Below are 16,790 nucleotides of genomic sequence, written 5' to 3'. Positions count from 1 at the left end.
GATAAAGGACAGCTGTCCTCTCCTGTGGCCCACATAAGGCTGTAAGTTGTTTCAGCTAATAAATGTTTGTTTATGCATTTGTTATTAAGTTTAGAGCGGCAGTTTGTGGAGTTGCATGTGAGCGATTCACTATGAAAATTGCAAACACGTTAGCATTCGTAGCATTGAAGCTAGCGGACTTTTTCTAAGCATATTAGGCTAATTTTTAATCTACTAAATTTACATTTTGATCAGACGAGATGGATGTTTGAACACTGATGGTTTTGTGTCCAGTGTTTTATTGTTAAAATCCGTGTTGTTTTTGAACATACGTGTACATTTGATTGTTACAGCTTTAGAAATTGTCAAAAGTAAGGAAAAAGCTTCAAAAAACACAATTGCCTTGTTTGCTGTGTGTCCAGCTGAACAACTTCACGTTTAATGAGGACAGAACACATCAAATTAATAAAGTTATAAATAAGATGCTGTGTGGTACAATAAGGTACTGTTTACGCATCTTTAAAAAAAAATGACTAGGGACAATGGCGGACGAGACTCCGATGTCGTAAAGTCGAATTCGCGTAAGTCGAATATAGTGGGGCAAATAAGTATTTAGTCAACCACCAATTGTGCAAGTTCTCCTACTTGAAAAGATTAGAGGCCTGTAATTGTCAACACGGGTTAACCTCAACCTTGAGAGACAGAATGTGGAAAAAGAACCAGAAAATCACAGTTTTATTTTTAAAGAATTTATTTCCAAATTAGAGGGGAAAATAAGTATTTGGTCATCTACAAACAAGCAAGATTTCGGGCTGTCAAAGAGGTCTAACTTCTTCTAACGAGGCTCCACTCGTTACCTGTATTAATGGCATCTGTTTTAACTCATCGGTATAAAAGACCCCTGTCCACAACCTTAGTCAGTCACACTCTAAACTCCACTATGGCCAAGACCAAAGAGCTGTCGAAGGACATCAGAGACAAAATTGTAGACCTGCACCAGGCTGGGAAGATTGAAACTGCAATAGGTAAAACGGTTGGTGTATAGAAATCGACTGTGGGAGCAATTGTTAGAAAACGGAAGATATACAAGTGGTGACATACACCAGTTGTGGTGGTGCCGTGACCCGGATCGGCAGCGAAGGTTTCGGGGGGTGAGTGTAATAGGTACACGCAGGTCCGTTGTGGAGCGTGGAAACCTCCCTGCCGATTCCTTCATGTAAGGACGCTAACGTCTTTGCCGTTGGCTTGAGCTTTATTGGCGCAGTGGTTACCGTCCTTGCCTGCCGAGTGGAAGCGTCGTGGCACGCGGGTTCGCGTCCCGGCCTGGTCAGAAGTGGGAGCGGAACGTGGGGTGGCGCTGACACACCGGTTACAATGGTGCCGTGACCCGGATCGGCAGCGAAGGTTTCGGGGGGTGAGTGTAACGGGTACACGCAGGTCTGTCATGGAGCGTGGAAAGCTCCCTGCCGATTCCTTCATGTAAGGCAGTACTTCTCAAATGGTGGGGCGCGCCCCCCCAGGGGGGCGCAGAGCGAAGCCAGGGGGGGCGCGAGTGACCTCGGGGAACATGCTTTTATTTTTTTTATTTTTTTTGCCGTACTAGAATAAAGTGTACTTGCACATCCACTCCGTGGGTGGTAGTGGCGCTCTCATTTTCAAAGTGCGTGCAGTATTTTTGAAGCAAGCAAGAGCACACGGAAGAGACTCATGCAGAGCTGGACTCACGCAGCGACCCACTGTCTTCTTCGGTTCTCACGTGTCCGGCCGAGAAGTGCCGTTTTCGGCTTGGGATCGTCACGACCACCGCCCTCACCTACGGTTCTACCTCGGCCGCCGAGAATGCGCTTTTTTCGGGCCGTTTGCCTTTGACTTTTAATATAGTGGGAAATGAGGAAAGACCACTGTTTACTGAGTCTGAGGAAAGACCACTGTTTACTGAGTCTAAAAATGATTATAGCGGAGAAGCCAAATCAGTTAAGACGCCACTTAAAGACATTCGACCTCAATCTCATTGATAAGCCGCTTGATTGTTTTTCAGCGAAAATGTGCCGAATATTGCCAATTGTCACAGTCGTCCCGCTTTGTCAGTGTTATATCAGTAAACCAGTGAGCACTGTGGTGAATCAGCGAAAATAAAAACTTTCCTTCTGTCCAAAGACCCACCCCCCCCCCTTCTATTCAGTTTTGTTTTTCGGTCAAATTTTTTGGCACGTTGTCCTGAAGAGTAAATGTTTCTAATCAATTTGAATTTGTTATTATTTACTGATTTTATTACATTTTATTTTTCAGTATCAAATGGTCAAAAATGTACCTTGAGTGTATTTTTACAGTTTGGATGTGATTTTTTTTTTTTTTTTTAACTTCAGGCAAATTGATGCGCGTTAAGTCTTTTCTGTTACAAGCAACACAATGTTAAAAAAGTTATACTTTATTATAAGTTGATCTATGTTACTTTTTTTCTTTAATAGAAAAAAAAGGACACAATTTTAGGCTGAGGCGTACTTATAATAGTAATATAGACGAATGATACTATTTACAGTGGTGGCAGAGTTGGGGGGGGCGCGAAACATTTACGTCTTCCTTGGGGGGGCGTAACAGAAAATAATTGAGAAGCACTGATGTAAGGACACTAACGTCTGCGCTGTTGACTCGAGCTTTATTGGCGCAGTGGTTACCGTCCTTGCCTGCCGAGTGGAAGCGTCGTGGCACGCGGGTTCGCGTCCCGGCCTGGTCAGAGGTAGGAGCGGAACGCGGGGCGGCGCTGACACACCGGTTACACAAGACCACGATAATCTCCCTCGCGCAATAGGTAAAACGTTTGGTGTAAAGAAATCAACTGTGGGAGCAATTATTAGAAAATGGAAGACATACAAGACCACTGATAATCTCCCTCGATCTGGGGCTCCATGCAAGACCTCACCCCGTGGCGTCAAAATGATAACAAGGTGAGCAAAAATCCCAGAACCACACGGGGGGACCTAGTGAATGACCTACAGAGAGCTGGGACCACAGTAACAAAGGCTACTATCAGTAACACAATGCGCCGCCAGGGACTCAAATCCTGCACTGCCAGACGTGTCCCCCTGCTGAAGAAGGTCGTTAGGTTAAACTTAATACTTGAACTAAGAAAACAACAAAGACCTAGGAAGGGACGGAGGAAGAATCAGACTTGAGACGGAGATAAGTTTTCACTGGCGGCCACCAGGGAGAGGGCCAACAGCGCAGCACGCTTGCTCACAGTGAGCCTCTCTCAGCCCCCTCCCTGGGGTTGCGTCTTTTATTGACAAGTAGGAGAGCATTCATTGCCCATGCGTAAGTTTCGTTTACCGAGAAATAGCTGTTATGGTATCGTTTACTGAGAACAGAAACCGTGAATGAAACATTATGGTGACGTTTACTGAAAACAGAAACCTTACTCTTTTCATTGTGTAAGCACTAAAGCACAAGCGAATAGACTGTTACATGAGAAAACATAATCATAACACCTAGCTTTAAACACACATAATTGGTTTAATTATTGTAAATACTGTTAGTGTGCAAAAGCATTACAGCACATCTTACAAAGGTACACGTCCAGGCCCGTCTGCAGTTCGCTAGAGAGCATTTGGATGATCCAGAAGAGGACTGGGAGAATGTGTTATGGTCAGATGAAACCAAAATAGAACTTTTTGGTAGAAACACAGGTTTTCGTGTTTGGAGGAGAAAGAATACTGAATTGCATCCGAAGAACACCATACCCACTGTGAAGCATAGGGTTGGAAACATCATGCTTTTGGGCTGTTTTTCTGTACAGGGACCAGGACGACTGATCTGTGTAAAGGAAAGAATGAATGGGGCCACGTATCGAGAGATTTTTCGAGTGAAAATCTCCTTCCATCAGCAAGGGCATTGAAGATGAGACGTGGCTGGGTCTTTCAGCATGACAATGATCCCAAACACACAGCCAGGCCCACAAAGGAGTGGCTTCGTAAGAAGGATTTCAAGGTCCTGGAGTGGCCTAGCCACAGTCTCCAGATCTCAACCCCATAGAAAATCTTTGATGGGAGTTGAAAGTCCATGTTGCCCAACAAAACATCACTGCTTTAGAGGAGAATGGACCAAAATATCAGCAACAGTGTGTGAAAACCTTGTGAAGAGTCACAGAAAACGTTTGGCCGTTATTGCCAACAAAGGGTATACAACACAGTATTGAGATGAACTTTTGGTATTGACCAAATACTTATTTTCCACCATGATTTGCAAATAAATTCTTTAAAAATCAAACAATGTGATTTTCTGCTTTTTTCCCCCTTATTCTGTCTCTCATGGTTGAGGTTTACCCATGTTGACAATTACAGGCCTCTCTAATATTTCCAAGTGGGAGAACTTGCACAATTGGTGGTTGACTAAAATACTTATTTGCCCCATTGTACATCATAACCCAGGGACGACCTGTATGTTGAATATTACAGGACTTGGTTTAATCGCCCTTTTAGACTCTCACATTCAAAGCATAGACAATTTCAACGAACACAGGTGGTTTGACTGACTCGGTAGATGCCATGGAGCTAGCAGAGGGTGATGCTGCGTTCTGATTTATTAAGCATGTCAGCACTTACATATGCGAGAGCCATGCAGACTATGCATGCGAAAATGATATGTAGTCCACGGCGCTACCTTTTATATACAGTCTATGGGCGCCACTGCCAGTTTGAATTGAATTATTAGTTCATTTGACGTAGGAGGTGGAGCTTGGCTTCCGAGGTCTCCTGCCCACTTTAACCCCTGGTCTTATCTAAAATACAGTATTTCCTATGATTAAGGGTATGGCTGCAAGGTTTGTTTGCCCTTTTCGTGCAAAATGTACAACGGGAAAAAAAAGTCTTTGCACCCTTGTTCAAATACCAGGTATCGTTGATATGAAAAAATGAGATAGAGTTATATTACTCAACTTTTTCTCACCTACAATATGCTCTAGAACAGGGGTGCTCAAAGTTTTTTGCTCCAAGATCTACTTTTAAATGAGACAACCTCCCGCGTTCTACCTTAAGAGAGGAGGGTGAACTAAAAAAAAGAAAAAAATTTAAATGTACAGTTACAGTAATTATGCTTTGTGAGCAACATATGAGGTTATGTTGCTCACAAAACACAAATAACTGTGTACATTTAAAAAAATATAAATAAAAAATGGACGGTAAATTATGTTTGCTCACATAACATGATTAACTATGTACATTAAAAAAAAAAAAAAAAAAAATTCGACGTAATGCCCACCCCTGCTCTAGAACTATCTTTCCACTGAAATAGTTGACTTTTCTTTAAAAAGGGAAGTAAAATGGTTGCGCAAGGGTCCTTACTTCCTTCAAACTGGGCACCAGGCAATGTTCAGATTGAAACACATTCAAACTCAAGCTAGCCAGGATTCGCTACAAACCTGCCACTATTTAAAGTGCCTCTGATCAACACTGGGTCTAGCTAGGAGTTAGCTCCAACGTCTTGGCGACGACAGTACAATGACGTATAATACATGCTTTTGGATAGTTATTTGAGATTTAGGAGGCATTTAGGGGTACTTACCTCATTCACTCCCAGCCATTTTCACCGGTGTAACCCCCTTCGCTCCTGGCCGTTTTACTGGATTTTGACTGATTTTGCAAGGCCCACAGAAAATTCTGTTCCATTGCTATATAAACATGGAACCCACCAAAAGAAAGATTAGACTCTCTTCTTTCAGCAGGAAAAAGTTAGTTCATATCTTTTTCCATTCTTTACAAATCAGCATTAGAAAATAGCTTAGTTTGAGCAATTTTCCAATTTCTGATGAAAAACAGAAATTGAGCTTATTGTGAAAGCATACATTTCAAACATAACTTTGACTTTAACACAGCTATTTTTTGCTTTAGTTACATCTCAAACCTCTGAATGTTTTCCATTTACATAATAACATAAACAACAAGACAAACAGAGCTTTTGATAGCAAAGTAACAATTTATTTACACATAACTAACTGAGAGTTGACGCTGTTGTGGCTGCGACAGCCGGGGTAAACTTTTCCCTGATCGCCCCCTGTCTCATAAAGATGAATTTTTTTGAGTCTGTCTTTTGTGGTGACCACTACCTCGTGGCAGAATTCGCTTGGGGAACTTGTGTTCCTGGGGGGGAACTGGTTTAGCAGTGTGCGTTTCCGTGCAGGACACTGGAGGGTGTGGGGGACATGAGCGGATGAGCACGGCGGCGCGGGCTCTGCTCGGCGAGCAGCACGGACTCAACGGCATTATCCGCTGCACTGGTGGTCCTGGTCGTTCTGCACGGTCGTCCAGCGCCTGGCATCCCGGGCTTCCTCCCGGTTGTTCTGCTCAGTCGTCCACCGCCTGGCATCCTGGACATCCATTCGGTCGTCTTCCGCCGGCGCCCCGGCCGTGCGGCCAGTCGTTTGTTCCGGTGAATTGGGTTACGGGTCCTACCAAATGCGCAGTGGCCAGTTTTATTGCTTTAAAATGGATTTTCAGCATTGTGCTTTGGAGCTAAATTGAATCAGAACCAAGAGATGTCTCTTGTGAAAAAAAAAAAGTAAAAGACCTATAAATAAAGATGTATAAATACGTCTTTTGGACACTGAAACAATTAAAAATAGAACATATTTATGTTTTTGGGAGCAAATGAGTTAAAGAAAAACTAATTTCCCGCCATCTGCGCATTGCCAAATTATTGTATACACTCGAACCGTATCAAAAGATAACTCTAATTTATATAATAATGCTATTTAAGGCTTTTTTTCTCCTGTCGTACGCACTTTAAAGGGTCAATTCCGACATAAGTGGAAATTCGGGTTACGTCGCTAGCGTCGGAACGGAACTCGTTCGTAACCCGGGTTGTTTCCATGACAACCTCTTAGCTATTTCCTGTTTTGGTCTCGCTTCACGTGTTGTGGGACTGAGGCGGGTGGACATTCGCGCCGAGTGTTGAGACGTTGCGAGGGAATGTTGATCTGTGGATATCCATGAATGAAGGTATTTTTTTGAGGGTATCAGCAAAAGGTTGGACCCCCTACATGCGCGGCCGTTTCGTAGCTTTGCCGTAGCAACGACGGGCAGTCATCGTTCCAAGTTGGAAAGCTTTGTGTACATGATATGCGTGTTGCACTTTTACGTCATGAGGTGATGTGTTCGTTTAGCATCTGTGGGATGTGTTGTAAGTCCGATTGAGTGTAAAGTGCTTAGTTGCCGCCACGTTTTGTGGCCAAATTGAACGCGTGTGTGTTGAGAGGAGTACTTCCGGGTTGTTAATGTGCACGGCTGCACGCGCATTCGCGCCCGCCACCACCTTTGTGTTTATTGCACTGTACAATCCACTTGTGTGTTATTGATTATTGTGCCGTCAGTTTGCATTGTTTTACATTGGCACCGATATGCTGTTAACCATAACCCGAAATTCAGAAGTTTTGACATTAGGCTTAAACTTAGAGTTAGCGGGGTTTAATTGGTCGGTGGAGTTGATTTCAACAAATTCTAAGCACTTTGTCAGATATTTGTTAGTTTCAGGGCTCCGGAGTGGCTAAGCTAGCGCAAAATTCTGATATCCCCCTTTAAATTAAATCATTAGAAAGTCAATTACATGTGATGGCATTTTTCTGTTGTCATTCTTATGTTGAGGCAGCAAAGGGAGAAAAATGGGTAAAAGTAACTGATAGATTAATTTTAAAGTAACTTAGTTACTCTGATAATTAACTAATCAGTAAAGTAGATTACTTTTTTGAGGCGTAATCAGTAATTAAATTACTTTTTCAAGTAATCTGTGACAACACCGGTAATGATGTACTTTTACTTTGTTACATTCCACCACTGAAAATACGTTTTGAAACTGTTAGCCATTATTGTAAAAGTTGTATTAGCTTACAGTGTTTTAGCGTTGTGTGGTCAATTCGAACAAACTTACCCAGACTGCTAGAAATTAAAACACTGTCTTTCTCACTTGTATCGCAGCTACAAGCGAGTGGTCACCCCTCAGCGAGCTCGTTTGGCAGTGTTGCTGTGTTGGCTGGTGTCCATCCTTGTGGGCCTCACACCTATGTTCGGATGGAACAACTTACGACACCTCCGTGACAACGGCTCCCTCGTCAGCGACGACCTCGTGGTGAAGTGCCGGTTCGAGACGGTCATCAGCATGGACTACATGGTCTACTTCAACTTCTTCGGCTGGGTGCTGCCCCCTCTTCTCCTCATGCTGCTCATCTACGTGGAGATTTTCTATATGATTCATAAACAGCTGAACAAGAAGGTTGGTGCATAATATTTATTATTATCAAAATTTGCACATACGTGCGGCTTTGTGTAAATTTTGATAATTTTGCAATGAAAAAATGTAACAAAATGGCTCAGTGGCGCCCCCTTTAACTTTTAAAAAAGGCATCTCCATTTAGGTTTTTTCAACGTAGAGCGATGAAATTTGGGGAGTCGATACATTACGCCAGGGGTGTCCAAACTTTTTGCAAAGGGGGCCAGATTTGGTGCGGTAAAAATGTAGGGGCCGATCCTGGCTGACGTCCTTTACGTAGAACAATATATTTAAGCAAATTTTAGCAAGTCATTCTGTGTGTCACATTTGCTTTATTATTGTTTTTAATTAATAATTTCAACAACCTCGTAACTAGCCTTTGTGCATTCTCTTTTGACTCTCGGGCTCTTGCGAAATACTGCTGCTGTGAAATTTAACGAGCTTCAAGTTGCTTCAATTTGTCGCTGCGTACAGTATCTTCCCTGTAATCTTGTCTAGGGCTGCAGCTATCGAATACAGTGGTACCTCTACATACGAATTTAATTCGTTCCAGGACCTTGTTTGTAAGTCGAAATGGTCGTATGTCGAGCAGGATTTTCCCATAGGAATACATTATAATTCCATTAATTCGTTCCAAAGCCTAAAAACATACACTAAATTCTTAATAAATACTGCTGGCACTGTTACAAATGGCAATTAAACATAGAAAAACAAATAAGTTATAAATAAATAAGTCAGAATAATATAATAAGAAGAAGAATAATTAATAATTATTCCTGTAAATAATGTAACGAATTGGATTCTAATATGGCGGACACTTTTTACTGTCCCTGAACGCACCGCGAAGCTGACGTCACGGTGAGATAGGTCGGTGCGGTAGAGATAATACTTTCGTTTTCTTGAGAGCAGTCAACTGCTTAAGACAATGGGCGTTTTGTGTTGGATAAGTTCTTAAATAAATGATAAAAACGTGACGAAGCTGGCGATTTCCTTGGCAATGTTACCACAATAATAATTGTCACCTTAACTTATAAATAGTGGCGAACGGTGGTAGGAAGAGGACCATGGAGCTGTATTGTTGAGCCAGTTCAGGGACGCGCACACCAAGCTCATATTTTTCTATAACTTGCATCTTCATTTCAAAGGTAAGCATCACTTTTTTCCTTGTTTCTCCAACTGTATCAACTTTTTTTGAAAACTGTGTTGATTTCTCACACAAGAAAATCCACCGTGCGTTCGTTTGCAGTGCTGTCATGTCGTCGTATTTCGAGCAACTCGTCGGATGTAGAAACAAATGGCGGCTCAAATTTTACGTCGGATGTCGAAAAGATCGTGTGTCGAAGTGATCGTATGTAGAGGTACCACTGTATTTTAGTAGTTGATTAATCGATTGTCTACTTAGCTCGAATAATCGAGTAATCGGATAAGGAACATGAAAAATTAAAATACCTGAGCTGAGCCTCAAACAGTATATACAGGGGTGAAAGTGGTTAGAATTTCTTGCCGGAACTTTATTTTTTTGAAAATATTAGAGAGGCCAGTAATTGTCAACATGGGTAAACCTCAACCATGAGAGAGATTGTGGAAAAACAACAGAAAATCACAGTTTGATTTTTAAAGAATTTACCGTATTGGCCCGAATATAAGACGACCCCGATTATAAGACGACCCCCTCTTTTTCAAGACTCAAGTTTGAAAAAAAGACTTTTTGAACACCAAATTAATTTTTATACAGAAACGACCACGGAAAGCTTTTCTCTGACTGTGAGCATTTTTTAGGCGATCTTTTTGAGCTCTCCATCTCCGTACATTACACTCTGTGACACCATATTTCACAGCCGCTTTGCAGTTGTTTGAAGACACTGCCTCATTTATCACCATCAACTTGAAGTTTGCGTCATAACTTCTCCTCAGCTGCCGATTAACCTGGCCAATCTTCGACCCACTTTTCTCCAAATTGTCGCGAAGTTTCTCCATTTTCGGTTATCTCTTCTATTACCGGTATTTTCTTCTCTTTTCCTTCTTACTACTTTCTTCTTCGTGTCAGGGGTTCGCTTTGGCCGCTGGAGTCGCGTTCAGCATTCGATTCATTGATGACTGGCGCCATCCTGCGTCGTGAATGGGTATATGTCTAGGCCGCAGTTTTTTTTTTTTTTTTTTTTTTTTTCCAAAGGCCGCAGTTATAAGACGACCTCCTCTTTTTCAATCTTATTTCAGTGCAAAAAACATCGTCTTATATTCGGGCCAATACGGTATTTGCAAATCATGGTGGAAAATAAGTATTCGGTCAATACCAAAAGTTAATCTCAATACTTTGTTATGTACCCATTGTTGGCAATAACGGAGGCCAAACGTTTTCTGTAACTCTTCACAAGCTTTTCACTCACTGTTGCTGGTATTTTGGCCCATTCCTCCATGCAGATCTCCTCTAGAGCAGTGATGTTTTGGGGCTGTTGTTGGGCAACACGGACTTTCAACTCCCTCCACAGATTTTCTATGGGGTTGAGATCTGGAGACCACTCCAGGACCTTGAAATGCTTCTGACGAAGCCACTCCTTTGTTGCCCTGGCTGTGTGTTTGGCAGCATTGTCATGCTGAAAGACCCAGACACGTCTCATCTTCAATGCCCTTGCTGATGGAAAGACATTTTCACTCAAAATCTCTCAATACATGGCCCCATTCATTCCTTCCTTTACACAGATCAGTCGTCCTGGTCCCTTTGCAGAAAAACAGCCCCAAAGCATGATGTTTCCACCCCCATGCTTCACAGTGGGTATGGTGTTCTTCGGATGCAATTCAGTATTCTTTCTCCTCCAAACACGAGAACCTGTGTTTCTACCAAAAAAGTTCTATTTTGGTTTCATCTGACCATAACACAGTCTCCCAGTCCTCTTCCGGATCATCCAAATGCTCTCTCGCGAAGCGCAGACGGGCCTGGATGTGTACTTTCTTCAGCAGGGGGACACGTCTGGCAGTACAGGATTTGAGTCCCTGGCGGCGCATTGTGTTACTGATAGTAGCCTTTGTTACTGTGGTCCCAGCTCTATGTAGGTCATTCACTAGGTCCCCCCGTGTGGTTCTGGGATTTTTGCTCACTGTTCTTGTTAGCATTTTGACGCCACGGGGTGAGATCTTGCATGCAGCCCCAGAGCGAGGGAGATTATCAGTGGTCTTGTATGTCTTCCATTTTCTAATAATTGCTCCCACAGTTGATTTCTTTACACCAAGCATTTTACCTATTGCAGATTCAGTCTTCCCAGCCTGGTGCAGGTCTACAATTTTGTCTCTGGTGTCCTTCGACAGCTCTTTGGTCTTGGCCATAGTGGAGTTTGGAGTGTGACTGACTGAGGTTGTGGATAGGTGTCTATTATACCGATAATGAGTTAAAACAAGTGCCATTCATACAGCTAACGAGTGGAGCCTCGTTCGACCTCGTTAGAAGAAGTTAGACCTCTTTGACAGCCAGAAATATTGCTTGTTTGTAGGTGACCAAATACTTATTTTCCACTCAAACTTAAATTCTTTAAAAATCAAACAATGTGTTTTTCTGTTTTTTTTTTCCCCTGCGCATTCTGTGTCTCATGGTTGAGGTTTACCCATGTTGACAATTACAGGGCTCTCTAATCTTTTCAAGTAGGAGAACTTGCACAATTGGTGGTTGACTAAATACTTATTTGCCCCACTGTACCTATAAACTAAATTACGAATGCATTAAAAAACAAACAGTGAACAGCTGGATGCAGCCTTGTTAAATCAGTAACGTCATATTGACTGTTGCCATCGGAGGGCAGTGTATCTAGCCAAATCAATAAAACTAAATGCAAACACTTTCAAAACCAACCATTACAACGCCACTCTAATTAAACCTTATCCTCGAGTCAGCAAATTTTTTTTCGAATTACTGGAATTAATCGATTAATTGTTGCAGCACTAATTGTGGTACTTATCTTTGTGCAGGTGACGGTGAGCCACGCAGACCCCAGTCTATACTTCGGCAAAGAACTAAAGCTAGCCAAGTCCTTGGCTCTCGTTCTTCTACTCTTCGCCGTTAGCTGGCTTCCGCTTCACATCCTCAACTGCATCACCCTCTTTTGCCCCAAGTGTGACAAACCGGCATCCCTGGTCTTCATCGCCATCCTCCTAACCCACGGCAACTCTGCCGTCAATCCCATCGTGTACGCTTTCCGCATTAAGAAATTCCGCACGGCCTTCTGGAAAATTTGCCATCAGTACGTCCTTTGTCGAGATCCCGTTGGTCAGCTTCCACAGGAAGGGAGTCGGAGAATACAGAACACTTCCAGGAGGCTGAGGAACGAGGATTACGACGACGATGACGATGTGTGATCCTTGGAAAACGACGTGTGCAATATCTAATGTTACACTCCAGTGTTTTTCACTGTCCTATTCAGGATTTGGGATTTTGTTACCTCTAAACTCTAGGGATTACAAAAAGACTTCATTTAAAGGCTGCTACTGTGGAACTACTCCATCCACGAACTCTCCTCAAGAGGATCATTTTCGTGCGTGAATGTTTTGTTTTTTTAAGTCTCGGCGAGCACCAGTTTTGGTGATGTCATTGCTAATGTGAAGGACTGTGGAATACTACAGTGTTGCGTCCAGATACATATGCTTCAGTATACGAAAAACTCATTTTACGAGAAGTTTTTCGAGCATTGGATTAGGGTTATATTAATTAAAAAAAAAAAAAAAAGTGTCTTGAGGTACCACTGTAGTTTGATAAATTATAATAGTGAGCTAGTTTACGCTCTTCCCAGTAATTGAATTATTTTTTTCCCCCCAACAATTAAAGTGGTGAGGCACATGGATGCGCATTAAAAGCAGGATGTGGAAGTAATTAAGAAATTTTACGATGGCCAAGCAGATGCTTTGAGAGAGACGACTGCATGATGAGGGGAAAATGCAAAAATCCAATGCTAAATGATGCAATGCAGTTTGGTGAGCTGTGCTCAGGTCAGAATGACCCAATTGCTTTTCGAGTCGTTTTGTGCACGAGCACACGAGAAATGGACTTGCTCGTCTTTACTGTGCGTTGCTGAGACTTCCAATACTATCCTTATCATCCAAGATACTCTGTAATGTACGCATTAGCCAACTGTACTACAAGTGTTTTTCTATTAGTGTAACAAATACAATGTCACTGTCATTTACAAAAGAACTGAGTACTAATTTGTATCAACACTCACCGTTTCAGAGCAGATTGGACTAACATGCTATTGGACTAATACTAAGAAATGTGAAGTTTTGAGTCTATGGGAGATGGAATTACACACAGCTATGCCCAACATCATTCGTATCCCAAGCTAATTTATAATAATAAAACAAACCATGACAACTAAAGTCATTAACTTTCTTTTTAACAAAGAAAAGTTGCCTTATTTAATATGACAGTTCTTTTCAGTGACAGAACTGTCACTTCTGCTTTCACTATTACGTGTTAATGGAAGTTTCATATGACAAACTGTGCCAGTAATGTCACGCGGTTGAATAAAACATCACTACAATGTGCTGCCCGTATATCAATGTTCATTGTCAAACTTGCTTCAGAGAATCTGACTCTCACCAAGCATGGAAAGTGGTGCAGATATGTTGTATGACTGCCAAGTTCAAAATCTGCGGCGAGACAAAATGGCGACGGTCAGTTTCACCTATGGCTTGCTTCAACGAAACCTCAATATTTTTCATCAGGCACCTGAACACTTAATTTTTGGGATTAGAAATACACTCACACACGTAGGAGAAAAAAAAACCCTGTAGAAGAGGGTCCTACAAAAAAGGAGGCGCTACTGAGCTGTGCAGCCTTATTCAAAACCCCAAATGAGTCTTCTAATTGGGCCAATTCGACCAAGTGTACCTAATTCCGTGCCTCTATAAGCTGCCTAAGTCCCTTCAAGGGGGCGCCACTGAGGCATTTTGTTATGGTTTTTTCGCAATGTTGCAAAATTATCAAAATTTACACAAAGCCTAATGTATGTGCAAATTTTGGTGAGTTTTCGAGCATGTAAAGGCTTTAAATTCTGCTGCCACTAGTTGGCGCTACAGAGTTGATGCAATTGACCACTACAGGACTCTAAGGTAAGACTCTGACTAAGCACGGGAAGTTTGGCGCAGATGTCTTGTATATCTGCCAAGTTATAACTGTTCAAAATGTGTGGAGAGACAAAATGGTGACTGTCATTTTCATTATCCTATAGACCCTACCCACCAACGTCACAAAATCACGTGCCCGCTGTATGGTTCCGCCCACTTGTCCGTCATTTTGTGTCTGTATTATCAATGGTCTCAATTGATGGAGCAATTTATAATGCATTTCATGGAAGACCCGGTGTTTTCGGATGCTGTAAACTCACTTGATGCGCTGCATAAAAGGCGTTATGTGGAAAAGCTTCAGTTTATCCATTCGCCAGATCCATATTTGATGCCTAAATCGATGTTTTTCGACCCGCTGGCCCGCCGTATTTGCCTGACATCTGCTAGCTACCCTGAACTGTACAACTATCTTGTCCACACAAAATCAGCCTATTCTCACGAAAGTTTGAAAAACTTTAAGAGCTTGGAGGCTTATAAATACTTTGTTGCTGGTTGGGTGAAACAGGTCCTCGTCCACGAAAATTCGGCAGGAATCTATCTTGTGCTTGGAAAGGTGAGTTACAAAATTTTCAATTCAAAATCTTTTGTTATTGCTAACATCCACTGTCAAGTCTAATGTATTTCATGTCGTTTGTCAATGGAGTTAGGGCTTTTAATGTTTATATGGTTTAGCGATAGCACTCTCACTACATACATACGTGTATGTTGTCGGCGATTAGCCTAGCAATGATCTTAATTGTGGTTGTCAGCCCAAAACCCTCGAAATATGTATATATTAAATGCATCTTACCAGATATAAAATGACTACTACATAATCTGTGGTAATCGTTTGGAGCCCAGTTTTCTCGTCGAATTGCAGCAGCCCATCTCGCTCTCTTCTCTCCGGGTCTCTCGGAATCCGGTAGAACTTCAAGTCTCTCCGTCTTCTCCGTCTATCTTCTCTGTTATTGCAACCGACCGCCACACATGCCTTCACCATTTTGATTATTAATGTTAATTGTCATTGTCAAGTGCCCTTTTCGCCGTAAAAAATATTTCCAAAGACGTCTGTTTTCCAGCCATCTTCGCTCGTGTGGGGGCTAAATATTTCCGGGAACAAATGTGCTGCGCCGCGGCCTAGTAATACGCTATTATCGAGGACAAGCGCACATAGATATATTATATACACAAACAAGACGTACTGCTAGCAGTCCAATCAATGGACTTCTATGACAACATTGTAATCTATCCCGTAGTATTATATCTAGAGTAGACAGAGATATTGTGTGTTAAGCAGGGGCACAGGGTTAATTCGGCCAGAATGTGGTCGTTACTAAATTATTTTTTTCTTTTCGGCCCGGTCGCAAATGCGCCATGGACCGGTACCGGTCCGAGGCCCGGCAGATGGGGACCCCTGTCCTATAGGATCCTTCTGCTTCAACCAAACCTCAATATTTTTCATCAGGCATCTGAACACATGTCTTAAGGCTCCCCTGATGCAGGTTTGAGGTCACTAGATTTTTTCCCTTGGAGGAGGAGCCTGACTCATAAAAAAGGGTGTTTCCTGTTCCCACTATGAGGGCGAATGGGTAATATTTCAATGCAGTCTTGTTCAGGCTGGGATCCCTCTCATACATGCCAGATATGAAAAAGACTGAACCTTGCATCAAGGAGTTATTAGTCATTTACTGAATTTGACGTGTTTCCAAAAAAATGGCCGACTTTGGTACCTCGCCCGGGTCAGGCCCGTGAATCAAAACTAACTTAAGATCTCATATTTCTCATGAACAGTCTCACCAATTTTGAGGAGGATCCAACTAAATCCGTAGGTGCCAAGGTCTTAAACGTGTACCCTGAATATCAACTAAAATTGCTTTTTCCCCCCATATTCAATCCCGATTTCATGTTGGGTTTGGAATATAGGTGCAAGAGACTTTTTGGAGCTGTTTTGCACAAAGAATTACCTCCCCAAATTTGATTGCTCTACGTTGGAAAAACCTAATAGGATAGGCCTTTTTGAAAATCTCCAAGGGGCACCACTGAGCCATTTTGTTACATCTTTTTCGCAAGGTCGCAAAATTACGAAAGATTTACTATACCGTAATTTTCTGACTATAAGCCGCCACCCACCAAATTTGACACGAAAATGGCATTTGTTCATTGATAAGCCACTCTGGACTATAAGCCGCAGCTGTCCTCACTGTATAACGGGATATTTACACCAAAATATATTAGCTGGTAAAATCTGACTTGACAGCGACATCATAAGACCTGTCTAAGACCAAATGAACCACCATGAAGCTTTAAACCAATTAGCTGCGAAACTTCATTGCTTCAAGAAGCTCCATTTGGACGTCACTACTCCCTTGGAGGAGACAATCAATCTCTGCTGCTACCTGCTGTCAACCCTGTTGCCATCCAACATGCCTCCTAGCATGCATTGCAGCGCTAAATATGTAAATAACAATCAA

General features: G+C 42.2%; 1 protein-coding gene across 2 annotated transcripts in view; it reads left to right on the top strand.

Annotated features, from left to right (window-relative positions):
- Positions 1 to 14,251, top strand: part of LOC130921657 (adenosine receptor A1-like) — an 85,496-nt gene extending 71,245 nt beyond the window's left edge. Inside the window, exons 2-3 of one of the 2 annotated variants that reach the window (XM_057845801.1) lie at positions 7,941 to 8,235; positions 12,190 to 14,251. In XM_057845801.1, coding sequence (XP_057701784.1) covers positions 7,941 to 8,235; positions 12,190 to 12,576 — 682 coding nt within the window. In that variant the 3' untranslated portion in view covers positions 12,577 to 14,251. The remainder of the gene's footprint in view (positions 1 to 7,940; positions 8,236 to 12,189) is intronic. The other variant, XM_057845804.1, reaches the window with a different exon arrangement.
- The last annotated feature ends 2,539 nt before the right edge of the window (positions 14,252 to 16,790 follow it).

This window comes from Corythoichthys intestinalis, chromosome 9 (genome assembly GCF_030265065.1).
Source record: "Corythoichthys intestinalis isolate RoL2023-P3 chromosome 9, ASM3026506v1, whole genome shotgun sequence".
NCBI classification, from domain to species: domain Eukaryota; kingdom Metazoa; phylum Chordata; class Actinopteri; order Syngnathiformes; family Syngnathidae; genus Corythoichthys; species Corythoichthys intestinalis.
Note: the sequence above shows the minus strand (reverse complement) of the source record. Positions and strands in the feature narration are given on the sequence as shown.